This window comes from Antechinus flavipes, chromosome 1, assembly GCF_016432865.1.
Source record: "Antechinus flavipes isolate AdamAnt ecotype Samford, QLD, Australia chromosome 1, AdamAnt_v2, whole genome shotgun sequence".
Lineage (NCBI taxonomy): Eukaryota > Metazoa > Chordata > Mammalia > Dasyuromorphia > Dasyuridae > Antechinus > Antechinus flavipes.
Window position 1 is genome coordinate 484209544 of NC_067398.1, and position 27162 is coordinate 484236705.

At 33.5% G+C, this 27162-nt stretch overlaps 1 protein-coding gene across 1 annotated transcript in view; it reads right to left on the reverse strand.

Moving 5' to 3' along the window:
- Positions 1–1890: 1890 nt before the first annotated feature.
- DSG1 (desmoglein 1) overlaps positions 1891–27162 on the reverse strand; it is a 34754-nt gene continuing 9482 nt past the window's right edge. The window contains exons 2-15 of the mRNA XM_051970294.1: positions 24425–24460; positions 24041–24172; positions 22712–22867; positions 21870–22014; positions 19638–19804; positions 19171–19305; positions 18652–18837; positions 14630–14889; positions 14407–14546; positions 11865–12200; positions 10173–10300; positions 8515–8593; positions 6640–6851; positions 1891–4919 (exon numbers count right to left, since the gene is read on the reverse strand). Of these exons, the coding sequence (XP_051826254.1) occupies positions 3810–4919; positions 6640–6851; positions 8515–8593; positions 10173–10300; positions 11865–12200; positions 14407–14546; positions 14630–14889; positions 18652–18837; positions 19171–19305; positions 19638–19804; positions 21870–22014; positions 22712–22867; positions 24041–24172; positions 24425–24460 (3222 nt within the window). The 3' untranslated portion in view covers positions 1891–3809. The remainder of the gene's footprint in view (positions 4920–6639; positions 6852–8514; positions 8594–10172; positions 10301–11864; positions 12201–14406; positions 14547–14629; positions 14890–18651; positions 18838–19170; positions 19306–19637; positions 19805–21869; positions 22015–22711; positions 22868–24040; positions 24173–24424; positions 24461–27162) is intronic.

Consider the following 27162-nt stretch of genomic DNA (forward strand, 5'->3'; position numbering starts at 1 on the left):
TTTTAACTTCAAAAGTTTTTATTATGCTTTGCCTTTCCATCTTATTATCTCTCCTTTTGTAACTTATAGAACAAATAAAAAGGAATACTTATAATTTAATCTGAGATTCTGATACTGGTCTGAAATCCTTTTTCGTTTCTTCATAAATTAATTTTAGTCCTGTGCCTAAAGACTGATAAGCAGATGACTTAGCATAAAGGTGAAAGGTAGAAGAATACTTTCTCTAACGGGGTAACAAAAAAACTTGTGTGTGTGTGTAAATTAGGCACATGTAAATAGTTTAAAATGATTGATAGCATAGCTGCTAATACTCAGAAGCATAACTCAAAACTTTTCAAGACTTAAAAAGTAAGAATAAATAAATGAAGTGTAGAAATGGAAATCATTTGGGAGCTTACTTAACAAACTTAGCTAGCTTATCTCACATAGTGGGCCCTAAATTGCTGCTTTATGTCTCTCACAATCTACCTATCAGCTATTGCTGAATCAAATGTAAGGGAAAGAATAGAAAGTAAGTCAAGTCCTCAACTATACCAGGGATTACACTTTTATAGGATTAAAAATAGGCAATGTTGTTCTCTGCTACTAACTTTATCACCTTGGACAAGTCACCTAATCTAAGTCACACTTTTATTACCTGTCAAACCAGGCAGTTTTACTACATGAATTCTAGGACCTTTTCAGCTCTAAATCTAAGGAAAGAGCCCCTTTTATTTCCTATGGCTATAACACTTTTTCCTAAGGAAAGGAAACCATCCCATAATGTAGATGATCTGTATAGATACATTTGCTTCCCTTCTCAAAAAAAAAAAATTCTTCCAACATCAGTCCCACTCTGTATTCATAGGAAAGCTCCATGGAGATGATTTTGATTTATGCTAAATTACCTGGATGCACCAATGATTCCTTCAGGTTGTTTTTTATTTCCTCCTGCTCCTAAGAGGGGGTTTTCTTATATAATGGGCATTAAGTTACTACTTGATATCTAACTATCCAAAAAATCTACCCATCAGTTATTGTTGAGTCAAAAGTGGGAGAAAGAACAAAAAGGAAATAAAAAGATCTTTGGGATGATTTTTATTGTATTTGATATTTTTGGTTATATGCCTGTCATAAATGTCTCTGTATTTCAATCTTCCCTCCACTAAACTGTCAGAGTTTCCTACAGCACAAATGACATTTATGTCATTCTCTTTTCTCTTGCCCTACTCAATAAATTTCAGTAGTATGTAAAATATAATATACTCTGGCTTTTAGAACCCTTTATAAGTTGGGCCCTTCCCCCACCTTTCTGGTCTACTTATGTGCTTCCACTCTTCCATGTACTTTTATCTGTTGACATCAGCCTTCTTGCAGCTTTTCAAACAAGACTCTGCTCCCTTCTTTAGGTATTTTCATTTGTCCTTCATTCCTGGAATCCTTCCTCCTCATTTACAACTTCTGGCTTCCTTCAAGTCTCAGATAAAATTTCACCTTTGACAGGAAGCCTTTTCTCATGCCCCTGAATTCTAATGTCTTCCCTCTGTTGATAATTTTCCAGTTTATTATATAGCTATTTGTATTCTCTCCTCCACTGGCCTGTTCTCTGGAGAGATGTTGAGCTTTTTTTATCTGCAGCACTTAGCACAGTATCTACTTAATAAAATTTATCGATTTGTTGACTGTACTCCTTGAGTTACTATGATATATTTTATATAGTGGATAAAGCAATAATAAAAGTATTTCAGTTTGTTTTTAAATTCCAAATGTTCTTATAGGTTAGATGTCCAAGGTAGGGAAAAACAGCAAATAAAAATAAATGAGCTTAAATTTTTAAAAATAATTTTTGATTAGTATTGGAAACTGGACCTCCATTCTTGGTATTTTTAAGGAATGAATAAGCATGACATCTTGTTTATTCTGTGTGCTAGGAAAAAAGCTAAATAAAGAATTTTATTTATTTTATTCACAAGTCTAGTGCAAATAACTTTTTTTTAAAATTTTAGTACACTCAATTTTATTTTACTGGGAACAATACCAAGATATATGAACATTTTAAGAAAAACATATCTTTCTTCTATCATACAAGAGTATGATGCATTTTTCAAAATTACATTTCTCAAGGCACATAATATTAACTTTTTATTAATTAGGCTTTAGAAATTTTGACTAAATAACAAAGTATATAGCAACCATACATAAACAATTTAATAAAAACAAGACATTGCTGACCTTTGTTTTATTTTCTGCATAAAAGTAGCACATGTCAACATTTGGAAAATAATTTAAAAAAAGGAGCATGTAAGATAGGTCAAAGGGTGATTGAAATTCAAACCGGCAATGTCTGAGAAATGGGATTGAGAATAAAATATTCCAAATAGGGGATTAAGGAAATGGATTTGTTCAGTGCTATTATGTTTTTATTAAAACAAAAAAGACAACGGTTTAAGTTCCTAGTCAAACCCTTCAAAAAGGCAAAGAGAAGGCAGAGACCTGAAGCTCAATCAAAGCCACCAACATTATAAGCAAATACTGTACAGAAAAGTTCCATTCTAATTGTTCCCCATTTAATATTTTTCATGTATCAGACTAGGTCCCCTTGGGTATTCCCACAGTACTTCCCTACCCCCCAACAGATGTACTTGTGAGCATTTTATTTTTCTCAGCCCCGTAAACTAAATTGTGGTAAGATGTTTGTATGAAGACATGTATAAAGGACTAGATATGCATAAATAATGCTTGAGGAAAATGAGAATTAAGAGATAAATATAATGCAAAGTCATTGATTACAGAGGTTGTTTAGCTTTGAGTGGCAATAGCAACCATGACTTCTTTTAATATGCAAATACAGCATTCCTGCTAGATTTATTTTTTAAAATTTTTCTTTCACAATCTCAAATGATGATGGACAAGAGAAGGAATTAAATAAAGATGTACTTCTGGAATCTTGTGACTCTATTACTCTATAACACAAACATCCTTTACTGCTACTTTAGTCAGAGCTTACAGAAGAAATCATGCCCATTCTCACTGCTCATCACCAGCAAGGAAATATAAGGCTTTCTTTGGGTCCTTAGAGCTGTGATGGCTCTGAGGACTTTGGAAGAAGTTATACCAAGTCCCTATATTCCAGCAACATGGGCAGGTTTGCTCTGAAACATTCTCTTCCTATTGTCACTTTATTATACAGTTTTCCTTTCCAGGGCCTATTTTTTAGTTAAAGCTCTTTTTACCATCAAGATGAGGACATTTAGGGAATCCTTAAAATAGGTATCCAATAACATCCAAAAGAATCATGTTGTGGTTAACTTCTACTCAAGTACATGGTATATTTTTTTCGTATATATTATCTACGAAAGCAAAATAGTGCTTTTTGCAAAATTCAAATACTTCCTTAATGAATAAGCATGGTACATGTGCCCTTATACCAGAGCAATATGGCAGGAAGTTCAAACCAGAGCAAGCTAACCAATGAAAACCCCAAGCACAAAGATGATGTTCTATGACTATGGTCTACTTTATTCCAAATCTGGAACATGACCTAAGCCATATATAGAGAAATGCAACATCTACCTCATGTCTCACTTTCAGCTTTTCATTAGCACTAATAGAAGAAATGACTGAATTGTACCCAAGAGAAGTTTTCCTGAGAACAATGTCACAAGATCTTTTTCTCCTATTGTGATACTATAGGGTCACCCCTTTACCCTTCAGTATAATTTAAGGGTCTAGATATGTATCATAAATAACCCTGATATGCTATTTTGGTGTAGGGTGAAATAGTTAAATTTTGGTCATGATTGCTGCAGAAAAAGGTTCAGATACATTCACTATTTAGAATATTGTATGGTACTGTATTTTGTGATCCGGCTTCTAGTTGTACTTGGGGAGGATGATCCAATGGTCTGGTTAAAATGATCAGAATTCCTCACATGGCCAAGTGTAGAACTGCCACCCAGATTACTGCTGTTCAGACCCGTACTACTCAAGCCACCTCCCCCACTTCCCAGGCTGCTCATTTCAATGCCTCCACCATTTATGCCAGATCCACTCAAACCTATTCCACCTCCACTCATGCTTACACCTCCCCCACTCATTGTAATAGCTCCTCTGCTCACGTTACTGGCAACCATACCACTAACACCACCACCAGTTACCCCAGCACCTGAAACAACTCTCTCTGTAACAACTACATTATGGGCATTGGATAAGTCAGGATGAATACTTAGATTGCCCATCAGGCCAGAAGTTGGTCTAATTACTCTTTCAGTTACTACCACATTTGATGTATCTCTGGAATCATAGATATTCAAGGAGGTAGGTAGTCTTGAATTTGGTGCAATTACCCTCTCTGTCACTACAACATTAGATCCTTCTCTGAAATCAGTTAGATTTAACATATCCTGGAAATCGGGGCCAGAAATGGGCCCTACCACCCTCTCTGTTACTACAACATTTGAGCTATTTCGAGGATCATGAATAGGTACTTGGGGCTGCAGGGACCCAGTAGTAGTATATGACTCAGTCACTGTTACATTTCCATAGCCCAGAGGATCAGGTATTGGTACGGGATGCTGAACACCAGGCCCAGAGGGATAGGTGCTCTCAGAAACAACTGTGGTGGTACCAAAATGTGGCGACATTGGTGGGTGTCCAACAGGAATATCATTTCCCTGGGGAGGACAGCTGGGTTCAGTGTTCTCTGGTGGCCAGGTATGATCAACATCTAGATAGGAATCGATCTCTTTTCCCAGGCTTATATCTGCCAATTTCTTAAATTTTGGCCCCAAAGTATCCAAGAAGCTGTCATCCTCATCTTCTCCAATGAAACTACAACAGCCTATGGAGCCAGCAGAAGAGCCAACTCCTTCGATATCATAAATAAGTAAACAATCATTTGATGGTCTACCTTCATCTTCATCAGCATAGGCAAATGCTTTCTAAATTTTGTAAAAGAAAAAATAAACAAGTTATGTATACTTTTAAACATGTTAAACTGTCCCTTTTTCTGTTTTTGTTTTGTTTTTATTGATTTCTTAAAACAAATGATGAATGAGAATTTTTTAAAAATCTATCACATGCCTAATTTTTGAGATACCTCTTTTCTTTGCCTCCTTCTAGAGCTTTCTTCTTCACCTCACCCATCCCCTTATTTCAAAAATATATGTTACATGCAAAGCACTGCATTCAGAGGTAAAATTAGAACTAATCTCTTCCTTTAAAGAATATGCAATCTAGCAGCAGAGATTTGGCATTTACATAAATAATCAAAATCCATAATAATACATGATAAATATATGAGAAGTACAGTTCTATAAGAATTTTAGGATACAAAAAAAGTTTTTAGGATACATAGCTTTTGAAGGGATATCATGGGATGATATATTCAGAACTTAGAAAGAATCCTGGAAATCATTTTGTCTAACCCTTTCATTTTATAGAAGAGGAAACTGAGGTTCAAAAGGGTTAAGTGACCAATCTCTTGGCCTTTTCTCTAGTTTTCATTATTTCTGACTTCTCTGCAGAATTTACTGTTGATCTCTTTCTCTTAGGTATTTTATCTATGCTCTGATATTGTTCTCTGGTGGTTTTCCTATTCTTCCTCAGCCGCCTTTGCTAGTTCATCATTCATATCATCACATCTAACTCTAGGTATATACCCTAAGCTCTAATCCATCATTTCTTTTCCTCTGTATGCTCTCTCACTTGGTGGCTTTGTTAGTTTTTATGAGTTTAATTATTATCTCTCTACAGGGGCAACTAAGAACTCCATATCCAGTCCAAGTCTCTGTCAAGCTCCATTTTGTATATCACCAACTGTCTTTCAGACATTTAAAAGTGCTGGTCTCATAGACATATTAAATTCAACATATCTAAAACAGAAACTTGTCAGACATTTAAAATGATGATGTTAGAGACATTTCAAATTCAACCTCTCTGAAACAGAAACTTATTTTTTTCCCTTAAATCTATCCTTTTGTCATACTTCACTCCACATTTTCAACTAGCAGCCAAAGCTTATCATTTCTACCTCCACAGCATTTTGCATCTATCTTTTTCTCACTAACCAAAGAGCCAAAACTCCAGTTTAGGTCTATACCTTCAACTTAAATATTGCAATGGACTCTTAATTCATTTTCTTGCTTTGAGTCTATCTCCATCTCACTGCCTCTTCCAGTTGCCAAAGTGCAGTTTGTTACTCTCTAAACGGCAATGGATCCCAAGTACATTATACACAAGGAAGAAAGATAGTTAAAAGGCATGGAGGTGGAAGGTAGGAGATGGAGTGCCATGGGTGTGAGACAGAGTGAAGGTCAGTTTGTCAGGAATGTAGAATGTAGTAAGGGGAGTAATATAATAGGGCTATAAAAATAAGTTGGATTCTGGTTATGAGGGGCTTTAAAAACCAAAGAGAGAAGAGTTTATTTTTGAGCCTAGGGCCAATTAGTTAGGGGGGATTTGCTTTGGAGGATTTGACATGGCTGTCCTAATGTCACCTTCCCACTATAATCATTTTATTTACTTCTCCATCTGATAAAGTTGAATTATAATATTAGAACTGAATAGAATAGGACCTGATCATGTATTGTGGAAATACCATTTATATACTTATTCTGATAGAGCTATAAATAATGCAGAAGCTGCTATTATGTTCATTACCTGGCAGAAGTAGCTTTCCATGAAGTTCATATTCAGGCCTCCTTCTCTACATTCTCTCATGGAATTCCTTCTTAATGTTCCAGAATATCCTTGACATACTTCAGGGACTGCAGATGTTTTTACTCCAGTTGATATTTCATATCTTGATGTTCCCATTCCTCCTTCGCCTAGGTCTCCCATTTCTCTTTCTCCATATTCATTTGTATAAACTCCTAAAAAGATTATTCATTTAAATGTTTAGGACTCCAAAGAAACTTACAGAAATACTTTGTTTATCAAGAGAGGTATAACACATTCATAAGTATTTAAAAATAAAGAAAGAACTTAGATGAAGAAAGACAAAATCATGTGCAAAAGAGTGAAATACTATTACAAATTCAGAATTACAGAATTTCAGAGTTGGAGAGGCCTCATAGACCATCTAGTCTAATTCATGCCCAAATTAGAATCCTTTCCAGGGCTTCTTAAACTTTTTCCACTTGCAATCTCATTTCACCTGAGAAATTTTAAAGTAATCCTTGGTATATACATAGAATAGATATACAAATAAAAATTTACTAATAATAAATCATAATTTTGCAATCCTCTTATTCAGTTATAAGACTCCTCTCCCACCCCCATGGGGTATTGAACCACAATTTAAGAATCTGGGCTTTCAATAGGAACAAAAAGAGATAAAAATGATTCTTTATTCTATGAATACTTCCACTGCAGCAGAACCTAGTAGCAGAGTAGCATAATAGAAAGAATGTTAATTGTGGAATCAGTACTAATCCCCACTCTGCTATTATTTAGGTAATCTTGAATAAGTTTCTTTTTTTGTAGCATAAGGGGCGTGGAATCTATGATTTCTGAGGTCTATTTCAGCTCTAAAACTGTGATTCCAGAGAACTGATGATATACTAGGTACCTCCTGACTGAGACAGGATAGATTTTGAGTACAGAAAAAGACACGGATATTTTTGTATGCTATCAATAAGGAAATTTCTTTGGCTTGATTACATTATAAGAATTTGTTTTTCTTTTTTTCCCCACAATTTAGGTATGAGCAGGCTACATACAGTACATTACCAAGGTAGATTTTTCACAAAAGAAGCAATGAAATTGGTGTCAGCAGGGACATGAGAACAAAAAGAATTTTCTTCTTTAAGGAATGAGCATATAGAATAACTGATAGATGGCTCCTCTGATAATCCTACTCAATGTCAATAATGGAGAATAAAAGAATAACTGCAGCACTCTGGATGGACCCCTAAAGAGGATTTAGGGGAGGATATGACAAAATGCTTCAGGATGAGAAGGTATAGATGTGGTGTGATTTTCATTATTGGAAGGAGTAGCTTAGGAATTGTTGGAGGCAGCACAAAACCAGCTCATGGAAGCATATCTTAAATATTTTCATTTTTAGCATTTGTACTTTGGAAATCAACAAATGCTAAACCAGGACTTGATTTATTTTATTGATTGGCTATACAAAAAGTTTAATCTGAAAGTGTTGGAGAAAATGTTAATAATACAAATTAAATTTATACTTATTTTGTGCATAAATCTTCCCTCCCTACTCTCTAGCCCCCACTCCACTTCAAATTACAGTTACACAGTTTTTTGTGTACACAGTTTGTTGTTGTTACACATTTAACAGCATATTCCTAAAGCCTCGGGGATGAGATCACAGAACAATGGGGGTATGAAAGAATAAAACTAGAAATAGTTTCTCCAGAGACAAATTATGTACAATAAGAAATCTTAAAAATAAAAGCTACTAAAATTTTAAAATGAAAATGTGGACTGCCCTTGACAATAAAAAAAAAAAAATAAGGATTTTTCCTCACTATTTAAAGTGTGTAATAGAAAACACATTTGTATCTTACTTACCAGTGGTATCAATACATTCATTCATATTTCCAGTAGCATCTATCACTGGTATAACTGGCACACAGATGTTGTTTATATCCTAAAGGAAAGGAAACCATTATTTTTTTTTCCTTTTGGCAACAAACAAAAATGGATTTTTCCATTATATATTTCATATTCTTTGTTTTTCCCCCTTGCTATTTCCCTTAGATTCCTAAGGTTATCTTTGTATGATGATTAGATTTGTATCTTCATTTGGCATTAGGAACTTCCAGTGAGGAAACTCCCTCTGTCAGTGCAAATAAGCCCCAGTTGTGCAACTTCAGTCTTGGAGTCTCAAAGGCTATCTGATTCACTGCAAAAATTAAATGTCTTGCCCATATCACATAGCTAATTTTTAATCATACAGAGGCAATGTTGAATCCATGTCTTTCCAATATGGGAGCCAGCTATCTTTACACTATATCACTCTCATATTTAAATAATGTATAAACTTTCTGAGATACATAAAAAGCTTTGAAGCCCGCTATACTTTAACTTAATTTAGGAAATTTTTCCTGATTAACTTAATCCTATTTTGATGAGTAATTTAGGCAGTTTATCTATTAATTTTGTATTAATCTGTATTAATTTTGTTTGCATTCAAATCATTTTCTAGTTTGGGTATGTTCCATCTCTCCAATTACATTGTTAGTTTCTTGAAGTAATGAGCTATTTCTTCTATTTATATTATTTTTCTTTACCCCTACTCCTATCTCTTGCCAGGACCCAACAGGAAAGTTCATGTCCACTAGATTTTAATAAATGTGGACTGCTGCATTTTTGGCTTTTTTTTCAGAATCTATTATAAGCTTTCCTTTCTTCAATTGTCTTCTCTATAGATTATTATCCTAACTATATACAGATATGTAAGCAGCAAAATTTTAAAAATGAGGATCACAAAAAGGAGATGTGCATGTGATACATTTTTACCCTGTATACAGTGTTATTTCCTTTTTGAATTGCTTAACAGTAAAATTATGGTACATCAACAATAATATGATGGGAGAAATCTCATGTTTGTTAAAAGATTTAGATTTAATGGCAGCTTTTCCAAAGATAAATATTTTCATTTATAATTATGTAATATTTTAAAGCAACCTTGGTGATAAAAAAATCATTTGAATTCCCTGGCACTTAGGGATTATCATGACTTACAATATTGAGATGCTAAAAATAGTATAAGGATCAGTGACATTTCTCCATTGAAATAACTGATACTAGTTCAATTTAATACAAGGTAGTATGTTTGAATACCACATTCATAATTAATCTACAAGTTAAACAAATCCTTCTGCAAGACAAATTTAATAAAGAAATAAGTCAAATATTAAAAAAAAAACAAAATTCGAATGTATTAGACCTTTACAAGACTGAAGAACTGTATCCTGACTTATGAGGTATGCATTTTATCCTGTTCTAATTCTTAATTGTCTTTAATTTCTAAAGTTTCAACTCTTTGCAAAGTATTCAATATTTTCTATCTTGTACCTGAGCAATTGGTAAGAATCATATCTTTTGTCTTTCCAAATTATGCAAAGAAAAAAAGTGATCTACTTAGCATTCTGACTTAATTAATTTGCTTAGAACTCAGTTTTCAGATGAATTGCAAAGGACATTTCTACAAGATCAGTACTTACATCAGGCTGAGGTCCTTCTACTGCCCAGGAATGGATTGCACCTTCTGAACACTCTGGAACAGGTTCAAAACCTCCTCCCACACCACTGGTACCCCCACAGTCACATGCTATCAACAAAAATGGAACCACTAGCAAAGAAAAGTAGAAATAGATTGCAATTAGCAATAGTTTTATGTTTTCATGGATAGTTTTTTTTTAAATTAAGATTATATTTTGTTAACTGAGAAAGCTTCATAGTCAACACATTTTGCTCTGAAATTGCAATGAAAAGATGACAAAACCCTTTGAAATATTTCAAACACTGGAATCAATTTAAGCTTCTGTCATTGACTGCATTCAATTACATTATAGTACAGGGTGGCTATTTCTACTACTCCTGTCATCAATTCATATCCTTCTTGAGAACTCAAGATGCTTCTCTCTAGTTGGTCTCATTAAGTACAAAACCTTGCTCTTCAAGGCCCATGAGAATTTGATATCTACTTACCTATCAAGCCAATCTGTCATTTGTCTTTAAAACCCACACTTTTAAGTCAGTCTAGTATTTTCACTGCCTTTCAAATATGTCATGATTATTCATACCTTCATGTTTTTGCATGTGCTGCATCTTTCTTTAAATGGCAATGCTCTTTTCCTTTACTCATGATTGAAATCCTAATAATTCATCATGACCTAGACCAATTCTCCAGCTACTCCAGGAATTTCTTTATGCACTGAACTCTTGCTTATTCATGATAATGTAGCATTGGAATAAATGAAGTCCAAAGCTCACTTTTGTTAATTATACAAACTTCTTCCATGAAATATCACAATCTACTCTCTTGTCAAAAATTTAACAAAAGTTCAAGGATTGTTTATGTTTATGAAATAAACTTCCTGGATACTCAAACAAGAAGCAATACTTCTTTTTTTTTTTTTTTTTTAAATGAATACACCTTGTTTTAATCCATTTTATACTTTTGTACTATATTTTATATTCTTAGCAACTTGCCTACATCTTTTCTCTCCTATTAGTCTCTAATTTTCTTGTAGGCTGTAATCCTATCTTATTTTTTCGGTATCCCTCACAGGATCTAGTATAATATAGATGGGGAATAGGCATTTACATAGTAGTTTGTTCCAGGTACTTTATCAAGTACTGTATAGATAATATTTTATTTGATTCTCACAACAGCACTGAGAAGTGTGTACCATTATTGTTTCTATTTTGCAGTTGAGGAAACTGAGATAGGCAGCAATTGAGTGACTTGTCCTATGGTCACACAATTATAAGTTATTTGAGGCCAGATTTAACTTCTTGGCTCTCCAGTGCTCTATCCACTAGCTTCTTCTAGTTGACTGCACAGAGAAGGATCTTAATATTTCATGTTTTTTAAATGAATTAGTGAATTCTAACTAGCTTTTAAAGAAAGAAATATTTAATAAAAATCAGTTAACATCAAAAACAAATACAAATTTTATGGAGTAAAAGAATATAGAATAAAAGAAGGTATTTATTAGTGGCATCTACCCTTCTTTACAAGAAAACACTTTTCTAGTCACTCCCACTATCAGATACTCCTATTTCTTCCATATTAGCATGGCATATACTTCAAATATTAATAGATGGTAAAGAAATATGAGATGAAGTTTAATAGAGAAACAGAAAACATGCCCCTCTATAGACACTAGATAAATAAATGAAGTACTTACACCCAAGTATCAAGAATCCCATGACAAGCAGTCCAATGCCTGCAGGACCAAGATGTACATTATCTCCAGGTATTGAGCCAAACCCGGGGTACACAGAACCGGTAGGGTTGGTGGTGACATCTTCATACTTATTAGTTACCTCAGTGTTGACTTCATCACCATCACCATCATCTCTACCATTATCAGTTGTGGTACCAGTGGTGTCACGAGAGCCATCACCACCACCATCACCACCACCATCACCACCACCACCACCACCACCACCACCATTGATTCCTCCTTCCAAGTGGCTTAAATCAAGAAGAATGGTGCCAGTACAAGTTCTTTGGAGAGTATCTGAAATGATAAGATATTAAAGCAACATCACATGTAAAATACAGTTGCCATCCCAAAGTATCTATTAACTTATTTATTGTTTTTTTCAAAATTATGAAGTTTATCAGAAGCTCTGTACATATATTTTCAGCATTTAGCATATATCAGATGCTTAATAAAGACTTATTGATTAATTGATTTCCACAAAATTGCCTGTTTCTTTTATATTCTTTTGTACATTACCACCAGAATAGCTTTCTTTTTGAAAGTTTCTCAAGACAGATCTGAAGTTCTGAGTATATGCTCATTATTTGTTTAGATTTTCACAACTGTCTAAAGAGCCAAATTCTCACTGAGATTATAAGGGGCTCCTTTAGAAATGTAATTAAAAACTAGCTGCAGCAGCAAGGCATCCTCTGTCCTAAAAACCTCTTTCTCATAAAAGTCATCAAAGGAAATGGAAATGAGCTCCATCTGAAGCAAAGGGATCCTTATTCCACAAAGACAGCTAAGTCTTTCTGATTTCACAAATGGAAACTGTAACTCTAGTAAAGGAGAGAGTTGCACATAAATCTATATCACAACTTTGAATCTGACATCTTATGATGGCATCAATTTACTCACTTGTTCCAAAATAACTTTAAACAAGTTGACTCATTTTGAATAAATTTGGTCCAATACATATTGAATCCAAATAAAATATGCATTATGATTGTACCTTATTTCCTGAATCTGAATGGTGGTTCAAATATGTTTTAAGACTTAAGTGATATTAGTTGCACAGATAGATAAATTTCTCAGAAAAACGAAATTTCCATCTAAAAAACCATGAGTACCATTTGTCTTATATCCATTGAAATTTAGTTTTGTTTAAGAATTGTAATAATTTCATTTGTTGGTCATATAATTAAACTGAAGAAAATTCCATGTTAGAGATAACTCTAGATAGAATGATAGCAAGAACATAGGATATTTGGCAGCAAAGTCCCTTTACTTGTCTACAAGTATCTACAAACTAAAACAACACCATAGTAAAGCCATAGACCTGTAAGGGGTATGCAAAAGCAAAAGAACAATAAGGCATTCTATTCTCCTCAAATAGCACATATTCTAATTGAGGAGACAACATATAAATAACTCTCTATGTGTATGATATATAAAGAGTAGATGTAGGTAATATGAAAGGAAAAGGCAGCAGTTGGGAAGGCCTCCTACAGATGACAGAAGATGAGATAATTTGTGAAGAAAGTTATGGAAATTTAAAGGTGGAAATAAATGAGTGAGCATTCCATGCAGGGGAGACAACCTGTACAAAGGCACATAAGTTATGAAGTTTGAAAACTTGAAAGTAGGCCACTGTAACTGGGATAGAATTCATGAAACTGGAAAGCAGGAAGGGTAATTTAAAACAAAAAAACAAACAAACAAAAAAAAAACAAACCCGAGATCTTTACATTTGTTCCTGTAGATAACAGAAAGCTGGTAGAGCTCATTGAACAAGAGGGTAAAATGGCTAAGCCTAAATTATAGAAAAATCATCTTGGTGATTGAGTTGAAGATGAAGTGGAATTGGGAAAGGATTGAGGTGAGGAGATTAGTGAAAAAGTTATTGATATAGTGTAGGTGAGAGCTCTCTGCTCACTTTGAGTCTTGCCTCTCCAACTGCCTATTTATTGTTGTATTTGATACTTAATAAAAACCAATTCCATAAGTATTTTTATTTACCTTTCCACAGAGAACCTATAAGCTGCCCTTCCATTAATTATTATATCTTTATTATGCATACTTGCTTATAATGAACAAAAATGCCAATAAAGATATGGCTCTGTCCTCTTAGTAGAGGGCCAAGTCACTAGCCATTAGACAAAGATATTACATCATCAATAACTGGAATAATTTTGAGCCATTAGAATTATTTAATTTTAATACTTTATGCCCATGGGGAGAAAAAGAGCTTACACAGGACTGATGGTATTTTGTGTTTTTGTTTGTTTATGTAAGTTGGTATAATAAAATTTCAGTAAAATTAATAGATTCTAAATTAATAAAATATTATCACAAATGTAAAAACCTATATTTCTTATGGTTCTAATCTATATTGACTAATTTGGTAACTCATTGAAGGATGAGGTTATAAAAGATATAATGAATGTTTTGTTATTTCATTGTAAATATGACTGTATTAGTGAACTTTTAGGCTATAAAATTTTAGAAAATGTTTTCTTACCATCTATAGATAGAATGGTTCCTTCATAGCGTCCTCCAATCCTTTGGTATACATCTCTGGTTATTATAGTTTGCAGGATAAGTTGGCCAGTTCTTTCATTAACTGCTAGCAAGCCACCAGGATTTGTTCCCATTATATATCTGTGTTTTGAAGAATTCCACAAGCTTAACAATTTGGGAAAAATGCATTTTTATTTAAAAATGCTTATAATTGGGCATCTTACCTGACTGTTTTCGAAGGTCCTCCTGTGTCCAGATCAGTTGCTACCATTGATCCAATGATATCATTTTTGTGCATATTTTTAGTTATGATGTAAGTATTAGAAGCTGGAGCAAATACTGATCCTTCCATTACATTCTCAACTAATACTGAGATAACAGTTGCTTCTATTTTATATTGAGACATAACTGAATGATGGAATTCAGCTTTGTTTCTAACAGCAATGCTAAGCTGCATATTCTGTATTTCTTCATAATCAAGAGGCTAGAATATAAAAAGAAAAGTATAGTCATTCTCACAATCATATATTTTCTCTACTCTCCTCTGACATTGCCATCACCCTGGTATAGGACCTTATCACCTCATTATTAGACTACTGGAATAGTCTGCTGACTGATCTCCTTGTCCCATGTCTATCAAATTGATCCTGCTAAAATACTTGTCTGATCATATCATCCATGCCTTGACCCCCTACCCATTAGCACCTGTGGTCCCTAATACTTCCAGAATAAAATATAAGATCCTGTATTTTATTTTTTAAATCCATCCATAACCTGGTCCCTTCTTGCTTTTCCAGTCTGCTTATAACTTACAACACCCTTTCTTCTCTCCCCCTTCCCATATCCTATGTGATATAATGACCTTTTTTCCTTTCAATGATATTCCATCTCTCATTTCTGAGTGTTTTCCCCAGTTGTCCCCCATTCTTGGAATGGTCTCTCTTTCTCCTCATCACCTATCTAGCTAGAAGACTTCTCTGCCTTCCTTCCGATCTCAGCAAAAGTCTAACCTTCTACAACTAGATGTTCCCATTATTACTTAATCTTTGTGCCTTCCTTCTGAGATTATCTGCAATTTGCCTTATATTTACCTTGTTTGTACATAGATACTTGTAGTTTGTCTCCCCCACCCTTACACTGTGAGCTCCTTAAAAACTATGACTATATTTTGCCTTTTTTGGTAATCTAAACACTTTGCACAGTATCTGGTATATAATAGGCATTTAATAAAAGCTAGTTGATTACTTAATCTCACATGAAACAAAATTCTAATCTAGAGAAAACCAATAAATCAAAAAATCTTTTTTGGGTGCCTACTATGATTCTAAGTACTGTTCTCATTTTGGGAACACAAAGACAAAAAGCAGAAACATGAGACTATTTGCTAAGAATTTGTATTTTTTCTTTTCCCACTTAAATATAGACATTTGTACTAATACATGTGTCTGTATTCACAGAGTAATCAATATTTCTTTGCTTTAAATCTGATTTTAAGAAATGAGAATGAGTTGAGAACAATAGCACACACATACACATAGTTTTCACAAAGTTATAAAATCCCATTGACCCATCAAACATGATGGTGCATTTCTGTAATTTGTGCTATCAGGGAAGCAGAAGTAATTGTATTTCTTGAGTTCAGGAATTCTGAGCTGCAGTGAACTCAATTCTAGTGTGGAATCAATATGTTATCTTTGGGGGGTCATGGATTCTGGGGACTGCTTATGGAAGGGAGAACCCAGACTCAGGTTGTAAACAGAGCAGATCAAAGCTCTTGTGTCAATGAGAGTGGGATTAATAGGTCTGTGAGCAGCATTTGCACTTTTGAACTGGACAAGTTAGGAAAACTTTGTCTTTAAGAAACCAACAAAAATCACTGTTCAAGACATTTGGAATCTTTTATGAATTTTCAGAAGATGCATTTATAAACAGCACAAATCTATTATCTATCTACAGTTCTGAACTAGAGGTGAAAGAAAATGGAAGAGAGAGATGATTTTAATTGGTACACCATTGAAAGCTGTTATCTAGTTATTTAATCTTCCAATTGACTATGTCACATAACAATGAAAGACTTTGAGTAGTTAAATGTTTAATAACCTTCTTCATTAATAAAAGACAACTACATGAGCCATTATCTGTATATGTTTCAAATCTTTCTGTTTCCTACTCATTGAAATTTTAGTTGAACATTAACTTTCATATTGCTTTATTTCCATGAAACCAAAATGTCCTAAGTCTGATTTTACTGAAGGGTTTCAAAGGTAAAATTCACATATTATTTAGAATCATTACTTTTTGCTTTTAAAAATAACATCACATCTACCATAGAGCAATGGAAAGATTATTGGTTGTGGAATCAAAGAAACTTAATTTAAATTTTCCTCCTAATGTTTACTATTTGTGTGATCTTGGACAAGACACTTAAACTTTCTCTCAGGCTTGAGTCTCATTTGTAAAATAGAGGATTGGATTAGATAGCCTCTAAAATTCCTTATAGCTCTCTGTGAATTTATGATTAAAGAAACTGAAATCTGCAATTGCTTACAAGCAAAAGTTATTTTCATTTAATGGATGAAGAAATTAAGGCATAGAGAGGCTTAGTTATTTGTGATATTTCTCATGAGTAACTTGCTAACATTCATTGGTAGTTCAGTATCAAGTTTTTAAATTTCCATTTTAATTCTCTATCCAATAGGGAATGTTAGCTCTACCAGGGAGCATTTTGAAAAAGATGCTTTAGAGTTTGGAAAGCAAGATACATTATCTCATTTAAATCAAAATGCTCTAGTGGAAAAAATGCTGGCTTTGGAGGCAAGGGACCTGGTTTTAAAATCTCATCTCTTGTTTACTCCCTGTGTGATTTCAGACAAGTCACTTCTACTTTCTACATTCATAAAATGAGAAGATTAGATGAGATTAAGAACTTTTCCAGCTCTAAATCTTTATTATTAATCTCACAACAATCTCCTGAGTTTTTATTGCCGTTTAGTCACATAGTCGTGTTTGACTCTTCGTGACCCCATTTGGGGTTTTCTTGGGAAAGATATTGGAGTATTTTGCCATTTCCTTCTCCAGTTCATTTTACAGATGAGGAAACTGAGGCAAGCAGGGTTAAATGTCTTGCCTAGCTAGTAGGTGCCCGAGGCTGGATTTAAACTCAAATTTCTCCCTAACTGCCTTTGTGAGGTAGTTATAAAAGGTTTTATTTCCCATTTTACAGAGAAGGAAATTGAGGCTGAAATGACCTGGTCATGTGACATAGTTGCACAAGCAGGATTTGACCCTAGATCTTTTTGGCTTTAAGTCTAACATTTTATTCTCTATGACACACTATCTCTTTAAAAGGAACTCATAGATTAAAAAGAACTAGATCGAGCTAGTCAGAAATATACTTGTTATCTCTATATTATATATCCCTAGAATTATTAGGAAAATTAGGAGTTAGGTGAAGAATTAGCTAAGTTATATATAGAAGAAATTAGATGAGATCTTAACAATGGCCTAAATGCCAGTGACCCACAGACTGCAAAATGTCTAAACTTTCCCTAAAGGAAAAGTTAAGTTCCAGATAAATATGTTTTTTTAAAAAAGTAATTATTAAATGACATCTATATAAAGCAATTTTCAGATCTTGAAATGTGTACATTACTAATGTTATGGCATCATAATATGCCATAAAAACATGAAGATAGAAACCTTAAAATGAAACAAAATGTTTATTTCTGTTTCGATTTTGTTATTATATATGTACTTGATTAATATTAATGGCCATATTCATAATTTTGTATAGGGTAGACTATTTGCAAAAAGAGAAGCAAAATGAAATCTTTTCTAAATTAAAAAAAAGCAACTCAAAATTAATTTTCCACAAAAACTCATTTTAATATGCATTTTTTTGCTTATTAACCTGACTCTAGAATGAAGTGTGAACATAGCTACTTTATTAAAGATTTTGTAGACAATAAAGCATTAAGAGCAATGAACTTCTAAATGAGAAAACCTAGATTTGAATCTTAACTCTTCCACTCACAAGATGTGTGACATTGGGTAAATCTTTTAGCTTCTCTGTACCTCACTAGTGTCCTTTGTAAAATGGGGGTAAAAATGAGGTATTCTTTGTCTTATAGAATTGTTGTGAGAATCAATTAAAATAATGTATGTAAATTTTTTTAAACTGTGAAATATGTAAAAATGAATTCTTATTTTATAAAAGATCTTACGCAAATATTCATTATAATTGTACCTTAATAACTCGGAAAATTCCCTCGTTAGTCACTTCATCTGTTACTATTTCGAACCAGTTTCCTTCATTTCCTGATATAAAGAAGAAGAGTGCCAACCAATTATCTGTTCCCTCTTGATCCAAGTCAAATACTCTGAACCGCATCACCTCCTGGCTAATCATATTCTCTTGGATAGTTATTTTGTACTGAAAGAGATAAGTGAAGTTTGTTTTTTAAATAAAGCTTCTGTATAAGGAAAAATCAATCAGAAATTCAAGGCATGTTTATAATTATAAATTGTTTAGAAAATAATTATATTTATGTGATATGTACAATATCAGTATCACTCCTTTCTTGTCTTCCATAAATCCATTTTTCATGAGCTACCCTAGCTACTCTAAATGTCCAAATGTAGACTCTGATTTTGTGAAGTTTTGTCTCCACCAAAGAAAATCTACATCCCATATATGCTTCTAATGCAAGGACCTCAGCGATGCCTTTTTCATTTCAAATTAATAGAATTTGTGAGTAATACTTACAGTGGGGTGTTCAAGTCTTGGGAAATTATCATTGACATCTAAAATTGTAATTCTGCAATCACTTTGTGCTGACAACCCATCTACGGCTCCATCCCTGTCAGAGCCTCTTACCACAAGACTATACATAGCATATTTCTAAAAAAAAAAACAAAACAAAATGTTACACATAACAATAATCTTTACTTTGATCTTTACTATAAAATAGGCAAAGCTCTTTATAAGCATTACTCAAATGATTTATTCAAATTAATAACACTCCAAGGAGAAGATGTAGAAAGAACAATCCATTATTTCTGAGACTGGTAGATAAAAATATGGGTAATTTACAGCCCCAACCTCCAGATTTGGGGTTCTTTTTCCTAAGATACATCAGTGAGTACTGCAGATTGTACCTTTACCTCCATTAATGCTTTCTCAGAAACACAGCAACAGCCACAACAACAAAACTACAGCAGCAACAATTTTACCTCTCGGTCCAGAAAAGGATTCATGGTTCGCAGTTCTCCAGAATATCTGTTCAAAATAAACATTGGGGCATCTGCAGGCTCCTGACTGATGATCTTGAAGGCAATTTTTGAATTCAGATTATTTGGTTCATCAGCATCAGTAGCATTTAGTACCATTACCAGAGTGTCTAGAAATTAAGAGAGGTTGATTGTTATAAAGTTTAAACTTCTACTGTTACATCAAAAAATTTACTTCTCAAATAAGCAATTTCTTTACCATTCACATACCAGGTGTTATTAGCATAATGTAAACAATGTTTTTAAAATTCTGGCTAGATGTTTATGATCTAGACAGCTAGATGGCAAAATGGATATACTATCTTCAGATGTTTGTTAGCTTGTATGGCTTGGACAAGTCATCTAATCTCTATTTGCTTCAATTTTCTCATCTGTAAAATGGGAATAATAATAGCACCTACTTCCTAGGGCTCTTGAGAACTAAATGAGATAATATTTGGACAGTTCTTTGCAGATCTTAAAGTGCATATAAATGCTAATCACTATTATTATGATTATTAGCTAATAGTTTCTGACCCTTTCTTAGCAGCAATCCTTCCCTTTATGCCTTTCCTTATTGCATCTCAGATTTATTTAGTTTTTATGACTTTGAAATAAAAGAAAGATGTTATTATTTTTCTTCTGTTTCTGTAACATTCTTTTTTGCCTTTTATGATGGTGGAAAGATTATATTGGGGATTTTGAGGAGAGCATGGTAAAATTTATATTGCCTGTTACAATCCTAAACCATGATTGTCAACCAGGCATTTCAAATGTGTCCAATTCTTTGTGATCTGATTTAGGGTTTTCTTGGCAAAGAAAAATTTTCATTTTCTTCTCCAATTCATTTTGCAGATGAGGAAATTGCAAACAAGTTAAGTGACTTGTGCAAGGTCACATAACTAATAAGTATCTGAAGCTAGATTGAATTTAGAAAGTTGAATCTTTCTGACTCTAGATCCTATCCACTACACAATCAGGCTTCCTCAGTGATAGGTTACATAATAATTTGGAGATAAAATTGGGACCTTGAATGTTATGTTTACAGAGCATAAATGAGCTAGAAAGACTTAAGAATATGGAACTATATATATTGTCTGAGAACCAGCTTAGTTAGGTTCAGATTAGTTAATTGGAAGAAAGCTGATCACCAGATGCTTTTAGCTAAAGAAATTTATGAAGAACATCTCTACAGGTGGGACAGAGTTGTGATTTGGATAGTAAAAGGTATATGCACTTGTGAGGCCTTGGATTTTTTGACGTACTGAAGTCAGTACTTTTATTTATTTTATCTATTTATTTAACATTTATTAAACATGGCTTTTGTGCCAAGTATTGTTTTAAATGCTAGAAATACAAAGAAAAGGAAAAGACAATTTTTGCTTTCAAAGAGCTCACAGTCTAACGGCGGAAACACCATGAAAACAATTATGTAAAAACAAGATATGTTCAGGCTAAATTGGAGATTGTTGTTCATCCTTGTTTTCAAAGAACAGTGTTATAATTAACAAAGGAAGGCACTAGAATTGAGGGGGATCTGAAAAAAGTTTCTTGAATTAGGTTGAATTTTAACTGAGAAGTAAAGAATTTAGGAAGCCAGAAAGTATAGATGAGGAAGGAGAGAATTCCAGCCAGCATAACTGCTCAAGTTGAAAGATTAAGTTAGTGTGTGTGTGGAATAACAAAGGAAACCAGTTTCACTGAATCAAGGTTACATGGAGGAAAAGAAGGTTTAAGAAAACCAGAAATGTAGGAAGGGGCCAGGTTACATAAGGTTTTAATAGCCAAATAGAAGGTTTTATATTTTATCTTGGGGGTAATAAAGAACTAATGAAAACAATTGAATAGAGAGCTGACATGGTCAGACCTATGCTTTAGGAAGACCAATGATGGCTAAGTGAAAGATGGACTGGAATGAGGAGAGACTTGAGGTGGGGAGACTTACCAGCAATGCAGTAGACCAGGAGAGAGATAAGGGGGCCCTTCACTGGGGCCATGGCAGTATCAAAGGAGGAGGGGGCCCTCAATTAAGTGGGTAAGCTACTTTAAATATCAAAGGATTATCCCATTGAAGAGGGAATTGAGGAGGCAGATTGAGGTTAAATATAAAGTAATTCTTCCTTAACAGGATAGGACTTGCTATTTCCAGAAACAATAGACATATTTGTAGGATATTTCAAAGTAGAAATTACTTACTTGCATAACTATTTTCTTCTATACTTCCCACAAATTCAGTCATTGAAAATACTGGTGGATTATCATTTATATCCAGAACTCTGACCCTGAGCTCTAGAGGCCTTTCCAGATCTTGACCATTTACATTCAGAGCACGACAGTAGATCTAGGAGAACAGGAAGACACAAGTCGTAGTGAACTTGACAAGATTCTCCAAATAGTAGTAGAAACCAGAGGAAAAGGCTCTGGTGCTCTCTTTCCTTCCCTCCTCCCTCAACCCTCTCTTTAAGGGAACCAATATCTTTATCTGCATTTAAAAACAAAGGGGAGAAGTCCTCTTTCCCTTCCTTATCATCTTTCCCGACAAGACTTTAACTAAGGATGTAGTCATATTTTTCTTAATGTTTAGGGTAAAGAAAATCAGTCAAGTTTATTTGTTTAGAAGATATCCATTTGCTTACAGTATGATTATGGCTATGTAACACCTTTGAGCCTCATTGTTTTCATCTGTAAAATGGACATAATAATACCTCACAGGATTGTTGTGAGGATCAAATGAAATTATTTCTATAAACCTAAAACACCTTTTATATAATATGAGCTATTATTTCTTAGTGGCTGTTTTGATAAGGAAGGAAACCAAATTCTACTTTCAAATAATCTCTCCCAATTCCCTTTGGGCTTCACATAGAATACTTGCTGAATAAATTATCCAGGTAAGTAAGAAAAGTAACAGAAAATTGACAATAAAATATCAATTAATTGACTGATTAAAGTTGCTACCCTACTCAGTCTGAGCTTAAGATTTCCCATAAATAATGAAGGGAGAGTTGGTTTCACATTCAAATCAATAAAGTACTCACGATGAAAAACGGGGTGACTTCTCTATCAACTATTGCTGTTATATTAATTTCACCCGTTTTTGGATTAACAATGAAGACTCCATAAGGGGGTTGATCAATTCCCACTCCAGAAATGCGATATGTAACTTGTTGGTCCTTGGCACAGTCTGAGTGAATCTACATTAAGAGAGAGAGAAAAAAAACAACAATTCCATCTTTAATATCACAATGCTTTCTTGAAAAAATTTGAATATGATTTCCTTCTAGTCACTTAGCAAAGAATTGTAAATGATTAGAGCTACAGAGACCGCTAAACATTACAGTGGATGGAATCACTGGGCTTGGAATCATAAAGTCTTTTCTTTATGAGTTTAATCTTTCCACAGGCACTTACTAGTTATGTAATCCTGGGCCAGTCACTTAACCCAGTTTGTCTCAGTTTCTTATCTGTAAAGATGAGCTGGAGAAGAAAATGAAAAAGCATTCCAGTATGTTTGCCAAAAACTACCTTTTCCAGGGGGTTACAATGGATCAGACAACTGAAATGACTGAAAAACAACAATAAAAACTATTGTCTCCCAGACTAATCATGACAGCAAATATTGAAATAATGACCAATGTTGCAATAAAAAAAGGATGAGGTAAATCATTACTCAAACAAATAGATCAACACACCCTTATAGCCATTAAGTATGGGCCATCCTTCCTAGTGTTCTGTTCTGACTCGTATTCACAGAGGCAATTTTCTGTAGATCTTAAAATGGTCAATTACAACCAGGTCTTGTGAGATTTTTAGTTTTTGAAAATGAAAAGAGGCTAAACTATAGCTTATCCCATCCCCTATTCCTAGGGAACAATAACAGGTTGAACAAAAGACAAGATATATTGAGACTAGAGATAAAAAAATCAGAGTACTGGTTATTTAAAGGGGAAAATGACAGGGAGAGAAGTGACAGGAAAGAAGGGATAGAGGGAATAGTATTGTAATGACAACAAAGACAAAAAGCTGCTTAAATTAACTTGCAGCACATTTTAACACAGAGTCATAATTTAAATGTCTTTCAAATAGATGGAACATTCATATTAACAATTTCAGTAGTAATATTATTTGATAAAAGCACAATTCTATCTATATGAAGGGATTTTTCAAATCTTCAATTGAATTTTTAAAAGCTATCATAATCTTCCAGTGGATGATTTGAATGATTACGTATCACTTCTATCTATTTCTCTCATAATCTTGCAGTGAACTAGGATCATGAAATCCTTAAAGGGTTCTCACTTCACTAATTTCAAGATTGGTCAACTCAAATTCCAAGTATTCATTCTCTTATCATAACTGACACTTACTTTAGCGATTGGATTTCTCTTTGAGTTATCTTCACCTTCTCGACAAGCTGCTGCAAACTTGATCCATTCCCTCTTTTGTCTTCTGATGGAATGCCATTTTATGGTTCCATTTTTGCTGTTATAATCTCTTACCTTGGATAAAAGAATCATAGATTCTATAATTCTGTCTTCATGCATTCATTTTTATTCACAATATACATTTCATTAAGTATTAGAGTATTAACTTTAATATAAAAAAATGCCAAATTGACTTACTTTCACCTTTGTTGCCCTTGCTCGAATGATTAAGTAAATCTGACTTTCATATAAATTAGCATATACATATGAATTTGAAAAATGTGTTTTCTATTTTGCTCCAATTTTGGAAAAAAAATTATATTTTACCTGAACTCGAAATTCGCAGTTGATCTCTACCACCACCTAGAAACCAGAGAAGACAAATACATTAAATATTTTTTAAATTAACTACTTTTAGGATACTTATCTTTGCCTTCAATTATCTTTACATTTAACCTTTTCCTTTTTTTCATCCTTGTATTTCTGTTCTCTTCTCTCCTATCCCTTTTGCCAAATACTGTCCTACTAAAATACAAGTAGATGCTGTTGTGTTCTGGTGTTACAAATAAATAGGAATATTGGCCAATACAAATTATGTCCTTTTTGAATTCAACAACTGAGGCCATTTTTTCTAAATGTTGTGCCACTTGGGAAACTGGTTCCTTTGAAGCTGCTAAGTTATGTTTACTGGTAATGTATAATAAAATATTATGTAATGTATAAAATGGTAATACTATATAGTAAAATATTATAAAAAGTATAAAATGGTAACAAAATTATAATAAAACATTATATAATACATATAAAAATTCCTTGCTATAGTTCAGGAATCTGTGGGGCAACAACTTAGTTATAACTAGTTAGAAGATTTATTTTTAAATTTATTCTAATAATAGTAAAAAATAACCAAATTCTAGAGCTATAAAGGGATATTCATCAGGAAGACAGGGGAGACCATTTATAAATGCATTCAGGAAATCCATTGCAAGTAACATTTATTAAGTACTTTTGTTCTACCTCCTAGTGTCTTGCAAATAGAAGTTGCTTAATAAATGTCTATGGTATTAAACTGAATTTCTTGGTGCTACTAGATATGTTGGGGATGCAAAAATGAATAACAGCACAGTCTATGCTTTCAAGGAATTTACATGTTACTGGTGTGAGACAGTGAGAAGTGAGTGGGGCAAGGCAGATATGTACAATAAAAGAGTCTAATGAAGGCAAAAGAGAGCCAAAGAAGAACTGTTTTATAAAATTTGAGAAGGGACCTTTAGTTTCAGATGACAAGAAAAATTTATATTTTGAAAATTAGAGATATTTTTAGCTGAATTTTTCAAATTTTAATAGTTTCCTTTAGTCTATTTCGGTTATACATTCTTTTCACTAAGTATAGTGATCTTTACTAAATAGGTTCTTGGAAATAGGAAAAAACAGACATTATAATTGCATTAAAAATCCGAAAGGAAAGATAAATAAATACAGGAAAGTGTTGTCCTGGTTGGAGCAAAAAAAGACACAGACTTAGCCATTTTCCCTTCTCTAAAAACATTTCCTTTCTCCCAGATCTCCTCAGCTATTTCCAAGCTTACCAGTTGAGTGTTGCATCAGAATACATTGATCTCTACATCAGCATAATCAACTTCTCTAATAACAATTTTTTTTTGGTCAAGAATCCATATGAAATACTGAGCTTAGCTTTGAAGTCCACTTGGGATGTAATGAACATAAATACAGTTTAAGAGATGACATGTTTTCTGATCAGAAATTGTTTGACCTATGATACAAATGAATAATTTTTACCATTCAGGATTGACTCTTGTTCAAGACAATTAGACACTTCCTATTTCTGAGAGAGAAACAGACTGACATTATCTCCTGGAAGATTCTTTCTTCTGTAGAATAGATCTTGGACTTAAGCAATTTGTTCCTTGAAGCTTTACAGAATCCTTCAGATCACTAAGATACCACTGGAATAGCATATGTAATACTGAAGGAGTCTACAAGAAAGAATGTGTTTATCAATGTGTCAGAGAGTTAAGATCTGTAGTCTATCACACTTTAGAATCTTTGTTTCTTCTTTAGTATAAACAGACAGAAACACATTTTCTTTTTTTAAAATTATGAAATCAAAAGGTAAAAAAACAAGCTGTAATTGACATGATAGTTTTTTTTCCCCAGAGTTCAAATAGAATCTAATTTAACTCCCCAACATTCCTATTAGGTAGGTAGATGGAGACCTACCATATCCTTTTATAGGCAAGGAAAAAAGATGCAAAATAGAACAAGAAATGTAGTCAATATTGTACCTAGCTAGGAAATGGTGGAGATGGAACTATATCCTGGATTTCCTAATGCCTGATCATTCTAGCTTTGGATAGCATCTATCATATTCCTCCTTAAGAACCATTGTTTCCTGTGGCCTCTGTTTCCTTGGCTCAATCCTCCTTTACCTTACCTGTGGGGGTGGAACTGTACATTGATTGTCTGTTTGGGAAACATCTCTTCATAATAATAGAATTGTATATCCACTTTTTATCTATAGTGCACCTTTCTTTCTTAGTGAAGTGGCTAGTGGGTAGAAAGTATTTCTTTTGGATGACTATGTTGGATGACTCATTAACCATCTCAGGTCTTTGAATCTGTGTCATATTTTTCCCATGAAAGGGTCATGGGATTAGGCACAGAGCTCAGTATCTACACCCTCGTCTTAGGGTGTCAGTATTGATCAACAACTGAATAATTGTTATCTCTACTTCTATCTGTACTGTGTAGACATAGGCTCATAGTCATGTGATTAAAATTATAACATAGACTGTTACTATAGTCTTTCATTTGTATGACGTATTTGTTGATAATCTACAATTAATGTTTGGTCACATGGATTTTTCCTACAATGTTTTATGCATAACAAGGCCATATATGTATTTATTCTCTAAATTGTATGGAGGTACTGGAAAGCACACCACTTGGAATTAAGAGACACCCAAGATTGAATTCCATCTACAACTCTTACTAAACTTAAAACCATGGGCATGTCACTTAAACTATATGAGTCTTAATTTCTC